General features: G+C 39.2%; 1 protein-coding gene across 2 annotated transcripts in view; it reads right to left on the bottom strand.

The window, feature by feature from the left end:
* LOC114465004 (voltage-dependent calcium channel subunit alpha-2/delta-1) overlaps positions 1–19,025 on the bottom strand; it is a 114,237-nt gene that overhangs the window by 55,852 nt on the left and 39,360 nt on the right. For both annotated transcript variants that reach the window (XM_028449711.1, XM_028449712.1), the window contains exons 5-8: positions 18,592–18,627; positions 17,867–17,996; positions 5,907–6,038; positions 4,525–4,594 (exon numbers count right to left, since the gene is read on the bottom strand). In XM_028449711.1, the coding sequence (XP_028305512.1) occupies positions 4,525–4,594; positions 5,907–6,038; positions 17,867–17,996; positions 18,592–18,627 (368 nt within the window). The remainder of the gene's footprint in view (positions 1–4,524; positions 4,595–5,906; positions 6,039–17,866; positions 17,997–18,591; positions 18,628–19,025) is intronic.

The raw sequence follows: 19,025 nt of genomic DNA, 5'->3' as shown, positions 1-19,025 counted from the left end.
CTGCTGCTCTGTTGCACAGAGCCCCCCATCCCATCAGGGAGGCATCTGAGGTAACCACTTTCCTACCGGGGAGCCCTGGCTTGGGAACCTGGGATCCCTCCAAGGATCACATCTGCTGGAGGTGACGCTGTGGACACAGCCGGTGTGAGCGACACCAGCGCTGAAAAGCGCGCATCTTTAACAGTCCGAGCGGCACTACAGCAATCATAGATGCCATCATGCCCAAAAGCTGCAGGACCAATCGAAAACGCAGTTTGCGTCCCAATTGAAAATGAGCAAGGCAGAGGTGAAGCGCGGCCACCCTGCCCTCCGACAGACGTGCTCGGCCGGTTAAAGAACATATCTCCAGACCGAGGAAAGAAAACTACTGACTCGGGGTCAGCAAGCTCTTTTTCATGTTGACTGAAAAGCCCAGAGCTTGGATATGGGACAGAACAAGAGACAGATCTGCTGCTGACTGCTCTCTCGAACTCGTTATCAGAGCCCAGTCGTCCAGTTAGACTAAGACACGCACGCCTTTCTCCGGTAGAGGAGCTGACGCCGCCTCGACACATTTGGTAAAGGTGCGAGGGGCGAGCGACAAACCGAACGGAAACACAAGGTATTCGTAGGCTACACCTTCGAATGCAAACCTTAGAAACTGCCTGTGGTCCGCGTGTATTGCCACCTGTACGTCCGCAGATACCTGTTCAACACTTGCAGGTCTAATATAGGACGGAGTCCCCCCCCTTTCTTCGGAATAATGAAATAACTGCTGTACCAACCTCCTTTCATCTCAGAAGTAGGCACCACTCTCACTGCTTTCTTGGTCAAAAGTGTGTGTATTTCCTCCCTCATTACAGCTGCAGCCTCTTTCTTTACCACTGTGTTTATCACAGAAGTGAAGCATGGAGGTTTGACCCGGAAATGTAACTGGTAGCCCATAGCAACGGTCCTTTCTACCCAAGGGGTGAGTGCGCAAGCGCGCCACCTGGGAAGGTGGGTGCTGCTGCCCTCTAGCGTGTTGGGGTGTAGCGGCCTCACCTGACCGACCAGGTTCATATGAGTTTGAGCTTGTTTTGTTTTTCTTTGTTTTTTATAGAAAATTCACTTTTTATTGAGTACCACATGGGCACATTTGCAGTAGGCACAGAGTTAACCTTTAATGGGGCACCGAGAAAGTGACGAACATTGCAAAACTTTACAGTTACCTGAGAAACATTCAACACACCCAAACTGGGGTTTATAAACACAGGTAACAGATGAGCATTTGTGTGCATGGGGGGTTTGTGCTTGGGAGACTGTGTTTGGAGAGAACAATGCCTTTTGGGACCCCTGAACAGAATTTGGCCGGTGCCTTTTTGGCGGCAACAAAATAGGGACAGCAGCGTCTCCCTGCCGCTGAAGTCCCTCTCCACTCAGTCCCACTGCTAGGAGGTGTGGCTTCTTCCGCCTATACGCTGGGCCCTTTTGGAAGCCCTGCGGCGGACCTTTGCTCCAAGCCGAGTGGTGAGGAGCATGATGAGAAACCTGCGTCGCAGGAGGCTGCACCTTCCACGTGCCTGAATGGCATCAAGAGATTGCCCGAACAAACCCATGGGAGATACAGACTCGTCCAAATAAACGGCCCGGTCTCTCTCTGGAGCATCCGATAGCGTCAGCCACAGGTGTCTCTGTGACACCACGGTAGACGCCATTCCTCTGCCGAGGGAGAGCGCTGCAAAGCGGGACACCCGGAGAAAATAATCTGTGGCGATCCTCACCTCGTTAAGGAGAGGAGCCAGAGAGCTGTCGGGGGAAGCAGCGAACTGAGCTCAGCCAGACGCATAGCCTGATAAGTCTGCAGCATGGTGACAGAGCTCAGTGCACGTGTGGTGCCTGCCTGCGCTCTTTAGATTTTATCCAGCTGCGAGGAGGAAAATCTACAGTGCGATGTGGAGTCACTCACGGCATGGTTGTGATAAGGCGCCAGATATGCAGCCAGAGAAGGCTCCATGCGTGGAGGGTTGACTAAGCCAGCCTTTTCCGCTCCATCTAAATCTAAAAACTGTTCATAGCCGGGCCCTGTCACGCAGGTAGACAGTGGTTTGTTCTGTGTTGAAGTTAACTCTGAGATAAAATCCGGGAACATGGGCAGGCTATTCTTAACTGCCCTAGGCTCGGGAGGAAGAAAAAATCCCGCAAACCGTGACGGTTTTTGAACCGGGGGAGGAGAGGGCCACTCCACCTCCAGTCTCTCAGCTGCACGGCGGCACAGAGAGTAGAAAGATGTGTCATCCTGGTTAACCGACGCAGTAGCGGCAGCACATTCCCCAGGCGACAATGCATCTAGCTCATCCTCCGACAAACCATGAACGCTCAGACCGATGTCCAGTATGTGATCGTCTTCACGGTCGGCATCTAGTCCTACCAGAGGCAGGTTAAAGCCCTCGGAGAACTCCGGCTCGACCTCGGCCAACCCGTGCACGTACTCCATGTGGTCAGCCCAGCTAGTAGCGGGGACTTCGACCACAAGTTCCTCATCATCAGACTTGGACGAAGCCAGGTCCCTAGACTCGGATAGGAGAGGGTCGTGCCGTGCGACCGCAGCTTTTCCCAGAACCTTCTCCACAAAAGTGACCCGCCTTTCCAGGGTTGATTGCCGAAGCTGGCGAAAAACGCACAGGACTCGGGCTGTGTCAATGCTATCCTGGCGTGGACTATTCCCAGGCAGACGGGACATGCTTTGTGCTGGTCCTTATCATGCAAGGAGAAGCCGCACCCCTGAGGACAGGGGCAAACAGAAGACTTCTTCTTTGCTTTAGCCTTCGTGCTCATTTTGAAACACTGAAGCTTGTTAATAGAATTAGCGCTCAGCGAGCAGCAGCAGTAGCTGCTAACACCAACAGGGGCAGTTAAACTAATTCTAAGTAGGTAGTAGCCAAGGCAGAGACAGAGCTAACTAGCAGCAGCTTGTTAGCTCCACTCGTTGAGGCAGGCGGAGCCTCACTTATGTCATCAAAGATCATCTGCATTAAAAGGCGTGATTAGAGGTTTTCTTCAGTAGGCCACGTGGAGGCGTGATATCCCATACTATATGTGTTGTACAGTGAATTGACTGAAATGGAACCTCCACTGGCTCCCCGTGCATCAAACTCCTTCTTCTCACCCATAAAGCCCTTAATAATCAGGGCCCCTCCTACCTCACAGACCTGCGCCACCCCTATACTCCCTCCCGCAGCCTCCATTCCTCAGATGAAAATCTCCTCAGTGTCCCCAGGACCAAGCACAGAACCTGGGGGGACAGAGCTTTCTCTATTGCTGCCCCCACCCTCTGGAACTCCCTCCCAAGCCACATGCACACCTCCACCAACCTCCCATCTTTAAAATCACTCTCAAAACTCACTTGTTTCACTCAGCTTTTAACATTTAACCTCCCACTCACTCATTTCTTTCCTCTGAGTCACATTTTCTTGTTTTTATGCTGTAAAGTGTCTTTGAGTGTCTCGAAAAGCTTTTTCATTATTTATTTATTTTGTCTTTTTTTTGGTAGTCGTTTTTTTGAATTTCTCAGTTGTTTTGTGTGTATTTTGGAGTCATTTTATATATTTTTTGCTCATTTCATGTTTTACTCTGTTATGTTTTTTTTGTAGTCATTTTGTCTATTTTTCATTATTTAATGTGTTTGTGTTGTTTTGTATATATTTTTTTGTTTATTTTTGCAGTCCTTTTTGTTCAGTTTATATGTTTTTTGGAGTCATATTGTAAGTTTTTTGCTCCTTTCATGTGTTTTTGTTGACAGTTTGTATATTTTCTTCTCTTATTGTTTATTTTGGTAGTAGTTTTGAGAATTTGTCAGTAATTTTGTATGTTTTTTGTTGGTCAGTACATTTTTCACTTTTTTAATGGGTTTTGTTGTTATTTTGTATAATTTTCTTTTAATTTTGTTGTTTTTGGTAATCTTCCATTTTACTTTTACAGCAACTTGTTTGTTTGTGAAGACATTTTGTGTATTTTTGTTGTTAATTTATTTATTTATTTTTTAAATCATTTTGTCGTAGTGTTGTGTACTTTTGATTCAATTTGTTTAATTGTTATTTCAAGCCACATTACTTTTTTTGTACATTTTGTTGTTTTTGTGTGTTAGATAGTTGTTTTGTGTATTTTTGCTGTTGTTTTAGTTTCTCAGATTTTAGTTTTGGGTGAATTTCAGTGAACAATTTCTTCTGATCCACACAGTCGCATCAGATACAATTGTGCATGCAATGGTTTAATGGTTTATGGTGCGTATTGTTTATCATTTGTTAGTTTCGTCTAATTAAATATTGTTCCCTGTAAAAGAAAGGGACGAAGAAAACACAGATAAACACAGTCAGACAATCAGTAACTTCATTTAAACTAAAAGACTAGAAGTAAATAAGGCTTTTTAATTCATTCAACTAAAAAAATCCACTACCTTACTAAGACTGCGCTATATTTCAATAATTTATGCACATAGACATATGACATTGCCACTCAGCATTCATAATAATACATAATACAACTATAATAAACTATTTTCCTCACCATGGCCTCCTGCGAACGTCATACAGATCAATTTTACTCGGGGTTTTCCGGGCGTCCATCCACGGTGAAGCTGGTTAAAGAAAAAAAAAAACAACTCATGATTTGATAAATTTTTGACATCGTTGTGGAAAAAACAAACATGTTTTTCTATTTTTGGTTGAGTTTATAACACATTTAGTGCTGAGAGGGAGGTGTTGCTCTGGCTGTATGAGGCGTTGTTTCTCACACACTCACTGCCACTCATTGCCAGTCATTGTGTGGGAAAGAAAAACACATTTACTGTATGTCAACCAACCACCAGCATCTACATTATCATTAACATAATAACTCACATTTATCATTATTTAACTTTTACTTTCTGTTTGGCACCATTAGAACAAACTTGTTTCTGTTTGTTACGGATTGAAATGCTAGAAGTAAAAGAAAATTTCTGTTGTCAAGGCATATTTAATGACTGAAGTGACTAATTTAGTATAATAAAGCACAATAAAGATAATGACAGGGAATTTAATGATCAAAAATAACACAGCAGTTCAAACTGAATTAAAGCAACACTCTCATTTAGAATCTATGCTTGGATTTATTAAGACTAAGAAAACATAAGAAAACATGATACATTTTTGTTATTATTATTATTATTATTATTATTATTATTATTATTATTATTATTATTATTATTATTATTGGGAGAAAGATTTGGTCTTGATCAGATACCAAGTAAATAAGGAACCAGTATTTCTGAAGGCAATACTTTTTATTATCATCATTTGATGTGTCATTGCTAAACTTTAGGTTTTTGTTTTTCTTCTTTTTCCATTAGATTATTTTGTTAAAACCTTACACAGAATATGGTGCAAAGTTTCTAGGTGACTAAAAATACTTTAATATCATGATAAACCTTTTTGTTCAGAAAAAAATAACAACTAACAAACTCATTTTCCCCAAATTGTCTAAGTGTAAATAGTGAATGTATCCCCTTCCGTACACTACTTTTCTCGATTTTTCTTTGATAAAAAAAGTGCACAAATAAATCACATGACAACAAATGTTAAAAAGCTTTTTCAAACTAACTTTTTTCTTAAAGTGAAAATTGTGTGTTCAGGAAAACAATACAACAATTACTTCCCTTTAGTGCACTTTTCTTCTGATTTTTTTCTTAAATAGATAAGCAAAAATCTTATTTGATAATATTTCTGCTCTTCTGTGCACTTCTTTTCTGGATTTTTCTTAAAAAAAGTTCACAGATAAACAGACATACTCCAAAACTGGAGTCATTTTACCAATGTTTGTGTCTGTATTATCGTGGGAATACTCCTGCATGTGGTAATGATATAAAACTAATTTTATATAGATGAATAATAAGCTGAAAGTATCATTTTTACCTGGATAGTAGCGAGCCAGGCCGGTAGCGCTGCCAAACACCTGCCAGAGGAGCGTTGGGTCGTCCTCTCGGTTCTTTTTAAAGACTTCCTCCAAATCCTCCGTCCAGCTCAGTTCATTCAGCACAATGTTAGCTGCAAATAAACAAGTAGATCATTATATTAAACACACACAGACAACAAGTAGATATCTTTGTTTTACTCAAAACTTTTTTTATCAATATTTTTGCATGCATGATATTGTGGAAAAGGTAGTTGTTTAAAATTACCTCAAATTTTTGGTTACATTTAATAAATAAGTACATGTTTTTAATAATTCCCTAAATTTCCAGCCTCTTTGCAACCTTTAATTAGCCTGATGATAAGCCGAACCCACTACCTTACTTTTTGTAAGAAAGTGGGTGTGGCAATGTGCCCGTTTCTGCTCACTTCCTTGGTTTTAAAGAGACCGAGCCAATCGCAGCCGTACAGAAAGAACGTCATATCTCCTGCACCAAGCAGTGTTAAAACAAACAAACATGGCGCCCACCACGAAGAAGACGTTAATTTAGTCTTAAAAGACCTGGATATGTTATTGAAACCACAACAAGAAGAGACTTTAAAAGTCTGTAGCGTATTTAATGCAATTTTCCTCTGCCGGCTCCGTTTAGGGAGCTGGCTTAGCTTGTCACACTACGATTGTCACGTCTACTCATCGATTGATTGGTTACTCTGCGTGTGTTTGTCCCGCCCCACTCAGCCCCTCAGAACTTAAATGCCCGATGAGCGCTTCCAGACTAATCGCCTGTATTAAACATTGAATAATACAAGGACATTAGGATGGATTCTAGGCTAGTCCTTAAAGTAGGAGGGTCGGCGATTTTCTTCCAAATACACTTTTTAAGTTTTGGTTGAAATTGTCTTTATGTCCTGACAGAAATAAAGACCTAATGTGCTCTGAAAAAGGAACAAAGAAAAATCTGTAATAACTTCGACCAATGGGGAAAAAAAAAAAAAAAAAAACGTTTTTTCACGTCTCCCTGCTTGTTCTGAATGTTAAATATAATTTAGCAACATCCAAAATATCAACATCATTAATTTAAAATTACTCTCAATTTCCAGTTAACACCATTGAATAATTCCCATTAAAAGTTTATATTTTCGAAAATTCCCCAAATTCCCAACCTTGAAGTGTAAGTACACCCTAAAGCTACTTTTTTTCTGCTGAATAAATATATTATCCTAGTCCCCTTCTTCACATTGTAGTCTAAGTATTTAAATTGAGTGTTTTTAGTTGCAAAATGTTAGAGTGACTGCCCTGTATGGGTTGAACACTGCTATTTACTATTTGGTTTTTCTATTGGCTGAGACTAACTGTCACTGTTGGCCCCACCCCTCCTCCAAAAGATGGTAGGAGGGACTGGGTTTCCTAAGCTGCTGTGACTGGGCGTGTCTTAACTACTTATAGAGCTAAACCCATAATCAAGAAATTCCCCTTACCTAGGTCAGTAAAAACCTGGGAGTGTACTTACACTTTGAATTCTTGTTGAAATTTCCCTGAAATGTTCTACCCCCTTGCGATCCTAATTCACGTACAGAACTTCTAAAAATTGAAAGTTTGAAAAACTTTATTAATCCCTGAAGGGATTTTTTTAGGGACATGCTTCTCACACACATAGGCCCAAATCACACACATGCACAAACATGAGCTGTGGACGTGCATTGATGGAGAGATGTCAGAGTAGGGCTGCTTTAACTATGAAGGGAGCGCACCACAGCAGTGTTGGGATTTGGTGACTTGCTCAAGGGCACCTCTGCCACCCCTTATTAGAGAAAAGCTCTTTGATAATATTGTGTATGTAGTCCCCATTTTAATTCAGCTATTAGTTGTTTGTTCTAAGTACAGCTGGTTATTTTTGGTTTGAATCTTGGCCTGATAACCATAGAAAAAGTGCTGTCCAGCCAAAATTCAGGAATAAAATCTTACACAACCATGAAATAAGGGAATATTCCTGATTCTGAACCTCAGAGTAAAGTTTCTTTGACTTCTAAAACATACATTTTTCTTCCTTCATTACACTTTTTTCAATTTTTGTTTCCGACTTGTGTCTAGAACCAACTTTAATAGAGGAAAACAAGAATAATCCTCGATTTCCATTCAACACTGTAGCCAGGCTCACCAAAAGCTACAGGTCTGTTGAACCCTCTATTCCTGTCAACCTGAGCAGTGATGATTTTATCAACTTCTTTACAGATAAAATTCTGACAATTATAAACAAAGCTCATGTCCCCCCTGGAGGAGAAATCAATAATTTCTTAAACAAAGCAGCTCCTGAAATTACCCCAACATTTAGCTTTTATTTACATAGTTTCACTCCAATTGGTTTATCTGAACTGACCTCAATAGCTAGTGCTTCTAAACCAACAACCTGTCTTTTAGATCCAATCCCAACTCCACTATTTAAAGATGTTCTTCCACTAATTAGCACTAATATGATGAACTGGATTAACACATCTCTAGTAACAGGTTATGTACCACAGGCCTTTAAAACCGCTGTAATCAAACCTCTCCTTAAAAAAACCAACCCTCGATCCAAGTGACTTGTCCAATTATAGACCAATATCCAATCTTTTGTTCCCAAAATTCTTAAAAAGTCATCACAGGTCAACTATCTGATTATCTACAAAGGAACAATTTATACAAAAGCTTTCAGTCTGACTTTAGAGCCCATCACAGCACAGAGACTGCCTTAGTAAAAGTAACCAATGATCTCCTCTTAGCCTCAGACAGAGGGTTGGTCTCAGTGCAGCCTTCGATACAGTGGATCATCATCTACTGCTGATACTGGAAAGTGTCTTTGGGATTAAAGAAACAGCACTGGGTTGGTTTAAATCCTACCTATCAGACAGAACCCACTTTGTTCATGTTAATAATCTGTCCTCAGTGCACGCCAGAGTTAATCATGGAGTTCCACAAGGTTCAGTTTTGGGAGCAATACTCTTTCCATTATATACAGTATGCTTCCACTAGGTAACATTATCAGAGAACATAACATAAATTTCCATTGCTATGATAATACACAGCTTTATTTGTCAATTACATCAGATGAAATTCATCAGTTATTAAAACTCCAGACTTGTCTTACAGACATCACATCCTGGATGAACCGTAACTTTCTCCTTCTTAACCAGGATAAAACCAAAGTGATTTTATTTTGTCCAAAACACCTCAGAGATAAATGATCAGAATAAAAAGTGTCTTTTGATGGCATTACTCTGTCACCCAGCACCACAGTAAAAAAAAGACTTGTGTTATTTTTGATACTGACTTATCCTTTGATTCACATATTAAACAAATCTCAATGACAGTCCTCTTCCATTTCCATAATATCTCTAAAATCAGGAATATATTGGCCCAGATGCTGAAAAACTAATCCATGCATTTGTTACATCTAGATTAGATTATTGTAACTCCCTACTGTCAGGATGTCCTAGTAACTCACTAAAAAGTCTCCACTTAATTCAGAATACTGCAGCTAGAATACTAACAGGTACTAACAGGAGAGAGAATATTTCTCCAGTATTGGCTTCCCTTCATTGGCTTCCTATAAAATCTAGAATAGAGTTTAAAATCCTCCTGTTAGCCTACAAAGCTCTACGTGATCAAGCTCCTGTATATCTCAGAGACCTGTTAGTGATCTATCATTCAGGCAGATCACTCCACTCGCAGTTTGCTGGTCTACTGGAATGTGACCAGAAGTAGAACAGGAGAAGGAGCATTCAACTACCAGGCTCCTCGCTTTTGGAATCAGCTTCCAGTCTCAGTACCGGAGGCTGCGACTCTCTCCACCTTTAAGGCTAAACTCAAATCCCAAAGCGTATGCTGTATATAAAAGCATTAACCCAACCGCTAGAGCGGACATGGGTTCGTCCGTAAACAGTCACATTTACAGTCCTTGGCATTGCTGTTAGGTTACAAATAAACAGGAAGAGATTCAAATTCTGATGTAGCTGGTTATGATATACTGTACAGTCCGCATAAACAGGACTAAATCATAACATAACCTACCGCTAGAGCGGACATGGGCTCGTCTGTAACAGTCGCATTTACAGACCTTGAAGTCGCTGTTAGCTTACCAAGAAACAGGAATTTTTGTCACCTTATAATAACTGTTGACTAGGCCACTGGGAGTGAGGCCCAAGGCCAAGACAGGCTGACTTGATAATACTGTATCATGTTTTACTGCAGTCAGTGCCTTCTCCTCGCCCTTCTCTCTCTTGGAAATGGCAGTTCCTGATCTGTGGTTCACAGCTCAACTAGTCTGAGACACTGATGTTCTACCTCTCTATCCTGTTCTGTTGGTCCTTCTGTCCACTAACCCCAACCAGTCGAGGCAGATGGCTGCCACCTCTGAACCTGGTTCTGCTGGAGATTTCTTCCTGTCAAAAGGGAGTTGTTTCTTCCCACTGTCGCAAAATGCTTGTTCATGTGGATCTTGTTTGTTTTTTTCTTTCTATTTATGAATTTCATATTTTGATAAGCGCATTGAGATGACTGTTGTAATTTGCGCTATACAAATAAAGTTGAATTGAATTGAATTAAATCACTGAACTTCAGTGCTTAATGTAAACAATCATGGATGTCACACTAACGTACTATACACTACAAACTCATTGAGTATATACTGTCTACTATATACTTATAGTATGATAGGGATAATGAGCATTCCCACTGAAGCATACTTCCAAGTATCCCAAGATGCATTGGGAACCTACAAGGACGAAAACATCAAGCACACTGAGACTAAATATCTCTGTTGATTCTCCATCTTTGAAAGTACAATATCAACATGTGCTCATTTGATCCATAAAACTCACTAAAAAACATTTCATTCACACATTTCACGCATTTTCAGAGACCCTCCATTGTTCTACTGTCTAAACTTACTGTTAACTTCAAAACAAAAGCCCTTACAAAAGGGTAAACAAAAAAAAATGAATGAAAGAAATTATGCTTTTATTTTGAAAAGGGATCTTTGACTCTTAGCTTGAAGCCAGTTCTAAGACCATTTTACTTTTCGCTCACAATACATCATGGGATGGTTGAGTATGACTAGTGTGCCCACCGTACATACCTAAAAGATGTCCCCATAAAGTATACATCTGGGTATTTCTTGCGTACTTTTTCATACTATCTAATGTGAAAATATACTAATTTAGACGTCACTCTTAGTATGAGTGGTAAGTTAGTGTGACATTTACAACAATGCCCATGTGTTTGCGTTCAGGTTTGTTTCGTGTGTGTGTACGTTTGATTGATAGTGTCTGTTTTAGGAGGCATCAGACATCATGGATGTAACGACACAGCACGTGATGGATGAGACAGCACACCACTCTTCCTCTTCCTCTCTCTCTGCTGCTTCTTCTTCTTCTACTGACGTGCTCGCCTGCGTATGTATCAGTGTGATTGATTTGTCTCACCTCGGACTCCTCGCTGTAAAAGTGAGCTCTTGCACATGTAAGCAAAAATTGGTTTCTAGCTTCCAGTGTGACGTGACGGAGTCGTTGTTGTGCAAAGCAAACACTGTTCATTTGCATGTCGGCCTCCGGAGAGGAGAGAGTTAATGAAGCTTTGGCTTCCAGGAGAAAAACATTCTTATTTTTAGGAAATGAAGAGAGAGACTGTGTTGACATGTCAGAATTTTTTTTTTTTCCTCTCGTTAAGATTTAAAATCTAAGAGTGATTTACTGCAAATTTGTTTAAAAACACCATTCAAAAAGCATCTTATACTTTAGAATATTAGCTCAGCTTTTTCACACAGAGCTCATTAGTGCACACTTAGCGTAACGATGTGCACAATGGCTACAGCCAACCTTAATCATCAGTAAATAATTAATGAGGCAGCTTCACTCAAACATCATAAGTCAAATTGTTATTTCTGAAAGAATCGAGTAGAGTCTTAGTTACCCTAATGAGGGTCATTATTATCCATGTAATAAATATGCCTAATTACTACGGCGTGTCGAATGTAAAAACTTGGTCACTGTTTCATAGCTGACATCTTTTGAACATTTAGCTCATTTTCCTTTCATTTGAGTCAGAAATTAATGTCAAACAGCATGTTCTAAATCATTGTTAAAAATGTGTACACATAAAAAGTAAATTTAAATGTTTACTGTAAATCTACATGGTCAATGTAAATTTAAATGTTAAATCTAAATCTAAATGTTAAATCTAAATCTAAATGCTAAATCTAAATATTGAATTGGTCGCCAAGTGTAAAGCTAAATGTTTTGAAATTATATAAAGTGGACTGGTCAGCGATTGTCGATCACGAGGCCCCTCCCACATCACCGACTGGGGCTCAGTGAGTGAGGTGAAGGGAAGAGCAAGACAGAGCTGCATCGTTCCAAACTGACCAACTCTAAAGAGCGGTAATGACTGGTGTGTGTGCTACACATCAGCCCAGGGAATGTGTGGACAACTGCCCTCAGACAGTTTAACAGACGTAGATTTGCTAAAAGTACCGACATGCTGTATGTCAACTCACTTGACCAGTGACGGAGGCACCGAGGATGCAGAAGACTTTCGAGAGTGGGGTGACCGACAGGTGCTGACCAGCCCACTTTGTATAATTTCTAAACATTTAGCTTTACACTTGGAGACCGATTCAACACTTAGATTAGATTTAACATTTAGATTTTGATTTAACATTTAGATTTTGATTCAACATTTAAATTTAACTATTACATTTAGATTAAAATTTTACATTTATATTTATATGTTGACATTTACATTTAAATTTAACATTTACATTTAAATTTAACATTTACATTTAAATTTAACATTTACATTTAGATTTAACATATAACATTTAGATTTAACATATAACATTTAGATTTAACATTTGGATTTAAATTTAACATTTAGATATATTTTTCATGTTTACACATTTTTAACAAAGATATAAAACATGCGGTTTAATATGAATTTGTCTCAAATGAAAGAAAAATTTGCTAGATTTGAGGAACGTGAGCTAAATGTTTACAGTTATGAAACAGTGACCGACTTTTTACTATTAGCACCTAAAAAATTATGAGTCATTTGGCGTCTTTTTAAATAGAGAGAAATCGCTAACATGCTAAACTGTTATTGAGAGGGAAAGAAAGGATTTGAAGAGGTCAGTAGTTCATGACAATCTCGTTTTGTCCTCCAGAGAAAACGCAGGAAGCTTTTAGCCACAGGGGATGAAATGAAACGTAATAAAGGTTTTTCTGTTGTTGTTTTGATGCAGCGATGCCACACTCACCGCCCCACAGAGCGGCCATGATACATGATAGATGTGCTGCTCTTTAATGTCTTTATTGGCTGTGAGGACTCTGGAGTTTAGCCGTGACATTTAATAAGCTAAACTCCGCTTCTACTTCATGAGCGATAGATACACTCTTTGTCCTCTCACGGTGCTCATGAATTTCCCTCAGAGTTGCTTTGATGGCAACGCCACGTCCATACCTTCAGATGACTTAATCTCAGTAATAATATTCACTACAACATGGAATGATACAGACATCTGAACATGGACAAGTTATTAAGACACTGTTTAAACTATTTTTTTAAAATTGAATTCTGCAGCTGAGTCCCCTTTTAAGCCCTTATTTTGTTAAATAAATGAAATAGAAAAGCACAAGTTATATACAAGCAAGTATCAAAAATGTATACCACAGCAGCAAAAGAATGTTATGTGCAACGGAATCTACAGAAGAACTACAAAATAGAAAATGTCACTTTACATGAACAAAATCGAAACTCATCTGCATTTAACTTTAGATTTGTTCATATCATCGTCTGATGTATGGGTGTGACGTTTCATTTTAACAACAATTTAATTCATGGGTGATATTGGTTAATTTAGAATGATTCAATCCGAAACGATTCAGTGACTTTTTAGCCAAAATAAAAATGTATGAGTGAAATAAATCCCTGGATACTGGACAGTGTATGTGAGCTTTCATTAGATTCCAGATGTTTCTGGGAAGGGAATCATCTATAAATTAATTATGGACATAAACAAATAAGTGAACAACATTTAATGGCAATTATATTCACATTCTATTTGTCCAACAAACAACTTCAGTTTAAGTGACAGGATGTTACCGTAATTTAAGCGCCGTCACCACACGCTCAGATGTGAACATTGTGCCATTGCTGCATAAATTACACAGCTGATCAGCTGATTCTGGCCTGACGCTCCTGCCTTCAACACGAGAGTTTGAGTCAAAACATGGAGAGGAAGACACAGAAGCTCCACTGGAACGACAGCCTGGCGCTCGAGCCACAGCTGTTTTTCTCCCTCTCACACACACACACACACACACACACACACACACACACACACACACACACACACACACACACACGCGCGCACACACACACACACACACACACACACACACACACACTTTACTCTGCATTTTGTTTCAGCAGCTCTTAATATTGACTATTGTTTTATTTGACTTATTTTTGTATACTAGAAAGGTTAACTGGAGCCTTTTTTTTCCATCTCTGCTGTGTATTGTGTCAACATTTACTGTAGATATGATCTGTGTGTGAGTTTGCAGATGAATGTATTTTTCGGCGTAAAAACAGTCATCGCATGCAGTTCCAGGTTTGATGAATTGCATTGCGTCCACTGCATTAATTTATTTGTATTTCCCCTCCCAATTTTTTGCGCCCCTTATAAGATCCGCCTACATACTCATCACAGCGAAACGTGCTAAGTGGATTGTAAGTGCATTGTGACGTGCTGAAGACACGCAGTCCTGATTCCCTGGGGTTTGTACCCCTCATTAGCACGTGGAGTGATGTTTGCACATGTTTTAATACCCCTAAGCCTTCAGTGAATCCTCCACTATGTCTGCTTCCATAATTAGAAAACATGTTTCTTTCCTAATGGGATTGATAAACTCTTCCAATCAAAAGAAAGTTCCTTATGTTTCCTAATTTCACTTACTTTTTTTTTCAGTGTAAAGTAACACATACTTTTCAAACTTTTCGTATTCTGTTTAATCTCACACTACTGTAGAAAATCATTGTTAATTATTAAAAGGTAGAAGTTGTAAAGTCTTTGTTTTTAATTAAAAAGCAGATTACTAGTAACATACAGTAAAAGTTACATACTTCCATTGTAAAGATCCTTGTGACAGCTAGGACTTAGAGGTTATCCTAAACAAGCATTACACAGATTTATGAAAATAAAATTTTTTTTAAAAAAAAATGTAAATAAATACAAGGAATTCAACACATATCCCATCTCGCTCTGCTTCGGTTCTACAAGCATCCAAAGTGGAAACAATTTCATGAATAAAAAATGAGGTGAAAGGATTAATACTTGGAAGTGTTGCTATACTTCAGGTGCATAAATACATACAGTATGTAGGATGCAATGCTACACAACAGGATTTGGATCAGTCAGGAAATTTGACAATATAAATACAGTCGATAATGTGTTTTTTTTTTTTTTTTTGTTCTGTTTTTTTCAACCAATTTTTGTGCCTCTAAATCTACAGATTTTTCCAGATGATCCGTCTCTCACTGTGTATAAACGTGATCGAGGAGCCGACAGATGGGTTTGCCAATTTTTTCCCTCTGTCACTTGAATCTCTGCATTGTGTCCAATGCTCATCACACACACACACACACACACACACGTGACTGATGCTGATTTCATAAAATCGACACCCAGCTCACCCAGAAAATCCAATCTTCTCGCTCTGGGCAAAGGCTATTCCTGGAGCTTTTATTGGGTGGAGATCAAATTGAAGAGTTGAAAGCTCAATAACATATAAACCTTTTTTTTTTTTTCTTCTTTTTTTTTCACCTGACATACTAAACAGTTTTTGTGTGTCTATATGTGTGACATTGTTCGAACCATAGGTGGAGTTTGATATTCCTGCCAGGGGGAAGAAATAGAATTCAATATTTAGACCCTCTGCAGATTTGCACCAACCACAATGTGTGTAACATATATAATAATGCAAAAATGATTAGTAACATAACGAATAATGTTGATAACTAAAATCTGTTTGGATGCGTCGCTTCAATGTTGTAAATTCACCAGCTGCCGTATTCTGCTTCATTTTTGCTGCAGTACCATACATGACCTGCTGGGTGCAGTGTCGCGTCACCAATTACATTGTGAAGAACAATTGTGCAACAGAAGAAGAACCAACCTAAAGTCTCAAAATTTTGGGGTCATTTCACTGAAAACTTATACTACAACAAATACATTACACAATCTACACCAAATTAATTCATAGATATTTTTGTACAGTCACTGTGTTTTATTGCACTTGAAATATTCATATTTAATGTACATTTTATTAATAATTGAATTTTTTCGAATTCATTTTGGAAAACTTTAATGAAAACTTTTGACCACTAGGGGGGCAATGCTCAATACCCCGCCACCTACCCCACACACCTGGATTAAACTCCGAGTATGGTTCCAAGATGTATTTTTTCTGTGTTTTCAGGGGATTTACTTCATATTTTTTCCTCCCTCTTAACATTGTGTGATCTTGAGTACTCGAACCTTAAAATAAACTAGCTTGCTCTTCATTTCCATTACTCAGATTGTTTCCCACATCCTCTTTTCTGCACTCGCCTTCACACACACACACACACACACACACACACACACACACACACACACACACACACACACACAGAGAGAGAGAGACATGACAAACACTTGTGGTTCCTTTCATCTTGCTCAAGTTGGACAACACAACTACAATGTATCCAAGCGTACTCATGTCAGAAAAGCAATGAACAACATCCTTGAGAAAGACAGAGAAAGAGAGACAGAGAGAGAGAGCATGAAGGCTGAATGTAAATCTTTCAGAAGAAAATGAAAATGAACTACGTCAGTGTTCAAAAAGATGCTAATCGACTTGTCCTGACACTTTTCTGATCTCAAACCAACACATCGGCCGATTCCAACCTCTATGTCTGTGGGTCGGGTCGAGGAAAAGGTGAAACGTGCAACCTTGGGACCAGACGGTGCCGCAGCAGGCTGAGATCACATCGTCATCCTGCTGACTCACTAATTATTGAACATAATTGCACAGAAAACCAATCCAACTCAAAAACACATTTCAAACGCACAAAAAAAAAAAAAGAAAAAGCTAGACCAGTGGTTCCCAAACCCGAGGGCACGCCCCTTATGGGGAGGTGCAAGGCGTTGGGGTGAATCCTTGAGCATGAAAAACACAAAATGTTGTTTTAATGGCAGATTATTATTAAAGAGCTTTATTATTACTGTTGTAAAATATGTGATTTGAAGAATCAGATATTATCAGATTTGAAGAATAGTCCAAAACTTTTTTCACTTTTTTAAAATTTTTTTATTTTTGCTGGGTTGGGGGGTCTTGTCATTTTGTGTATTTTTCTGTCACGTGTACTTTTGCTGTAATTTTGAGTGTCTTTGGAGTTAGTATGTTTTTTTTTTTTTTATCCTTTGTTTGTTCTTGCTGTTTTTTGTATTTTTCTGTCATGTTGTGAAATTTTTGCTGTTGGTTTGTGTATTGTTCTGTCATTATATGTGTACTGTTTTTGTCGTTTTGAGTTAATTTGGAGTCATTGTGTGTTTTTTATCATTTTGTTTGTAGTTCTTCTTTTTTCTGTATTTTCTGTCATTTTGTTGACATTTTGAGTGTCTTTGGAGTCATTTTGTTTAGTGTAGTCTTAATTATCAGGATTATACATTTAATGTCCTGGTACCTTTTGAAATTGCATCCATGAAAATTCATGTGTATAGCCATAAAACATCCTAACACATTGTGTGACTAACTTCCAGCATCGTGTAGCTCTGGGCAAGTTTGCTCGAGGCATAAACTGTTGGTAACGGGTCGGTGTGTCAACGTATCCATGGTTACTAGTGGGTAGTGTGTGCGTGTGTGTGTGTGTATGTGTGTGTACTTACAGCCATCATAGATGTCAGTTGGAATATGGACTGCCGTGTTGTTGTGATCTGTCAAGCGTTTAAATAACTGGTCTTCCTTAAAGTCGGGTCGAATCCTGAATTTTCTCCCTTCGGTTTGATTTACATCCAGCTGTGGGAGAGGAAGAATAATCATAGTCACGGGGGGTCAAACCATGGGGTTGTGTTTTATTAAAGGTTCACACACACATAGGAAAGTCACATTTTTATAAAACACTGGCAATTTTAGCAGTTAGACGGTGATTTTTAGTCTGGTTTGGTCTGGTCTGGTGGACATTTGAAACTGCTGCTGTGCAATCACCAATTTGCATCAACGAGAGCATCAGAAACACAGAGGAATGTGAGGAAAAGCAACATGGGGAGACGGATGAAAAGCAGGCGGGAGAAGCAAAAAAGAGCCAAAATAAGGGGGGCAACCGAACAGGCGGCGGGAAGAGACGGTGTGAACACTCGCTTCCTAATAAAGCAACAGTGTAGCCAGCTCATACATCTCATCTGTCAATTAGACAAGAAACACGGCGGAGACCTCTTCACCTGCGTGAGGATGGGAGGAGGGATGACAAAGAGAGGAGAGAAGAGGATGAGGAGGGACTGCAGCAGAAAGCTGAGGCTGCTGAGTAACAAAACCATTTCACTGAGGCTGACCCGTGTGTTTGTCAGGGATCAGATGTGAGCAGAACAAATAGAAAAATAGTGCACACACTCACATTGTCCTTTGCATTGTAGTAGGCAACTCCATCCCCCTGTAAACAGGCAACACACAACCACAGATATAGGCTTTGGGCTCACACATAATAAGAAAACTGATCTTTTTTAAAGATGGCAACACAAAAAAACAGTCTCTCCAATTCTAAATGTGTGAAGATGCTGATCTGTGGAAAATGTGGTGTGTTGTTTTCTGCACATGTGCCAATGTGTTACTATCAGCGCTCTGGGGACGTCATAGAAAGAGCAATTTAGAAAAGCATCCACTTAAAATGCAAAAATGTGCCCAGTGTTTTGTTTTTTTTATTCTAAATAAAGAAGCTGCTCATTAAATCCACTGCATGCATATGTATATATATATATATATATATATATATATATATATATATATATATATATATATATATATATATATTGTTCCATCAAAGAGCAGAGC

This window comes from Gouania willdenowi, chromosome 6 (genome assembly GCF_900634775.1).
Source record: "Gouania willdenowi chromosome 6, fGouWil2.1, whole genome shotgun sequence".
Lineage (NCBI taxonomy): Eukaryota > Metazoa > Chordata > Actinopteri > Blenniiformes > Gobiesocidae > Gouania > Gouania willdenowi.
The sequence above is the reverse complement of the archived record's forward strand: the minus strand, read 5'-3'. Positions and strand labels throughout refer to the sequence as shown.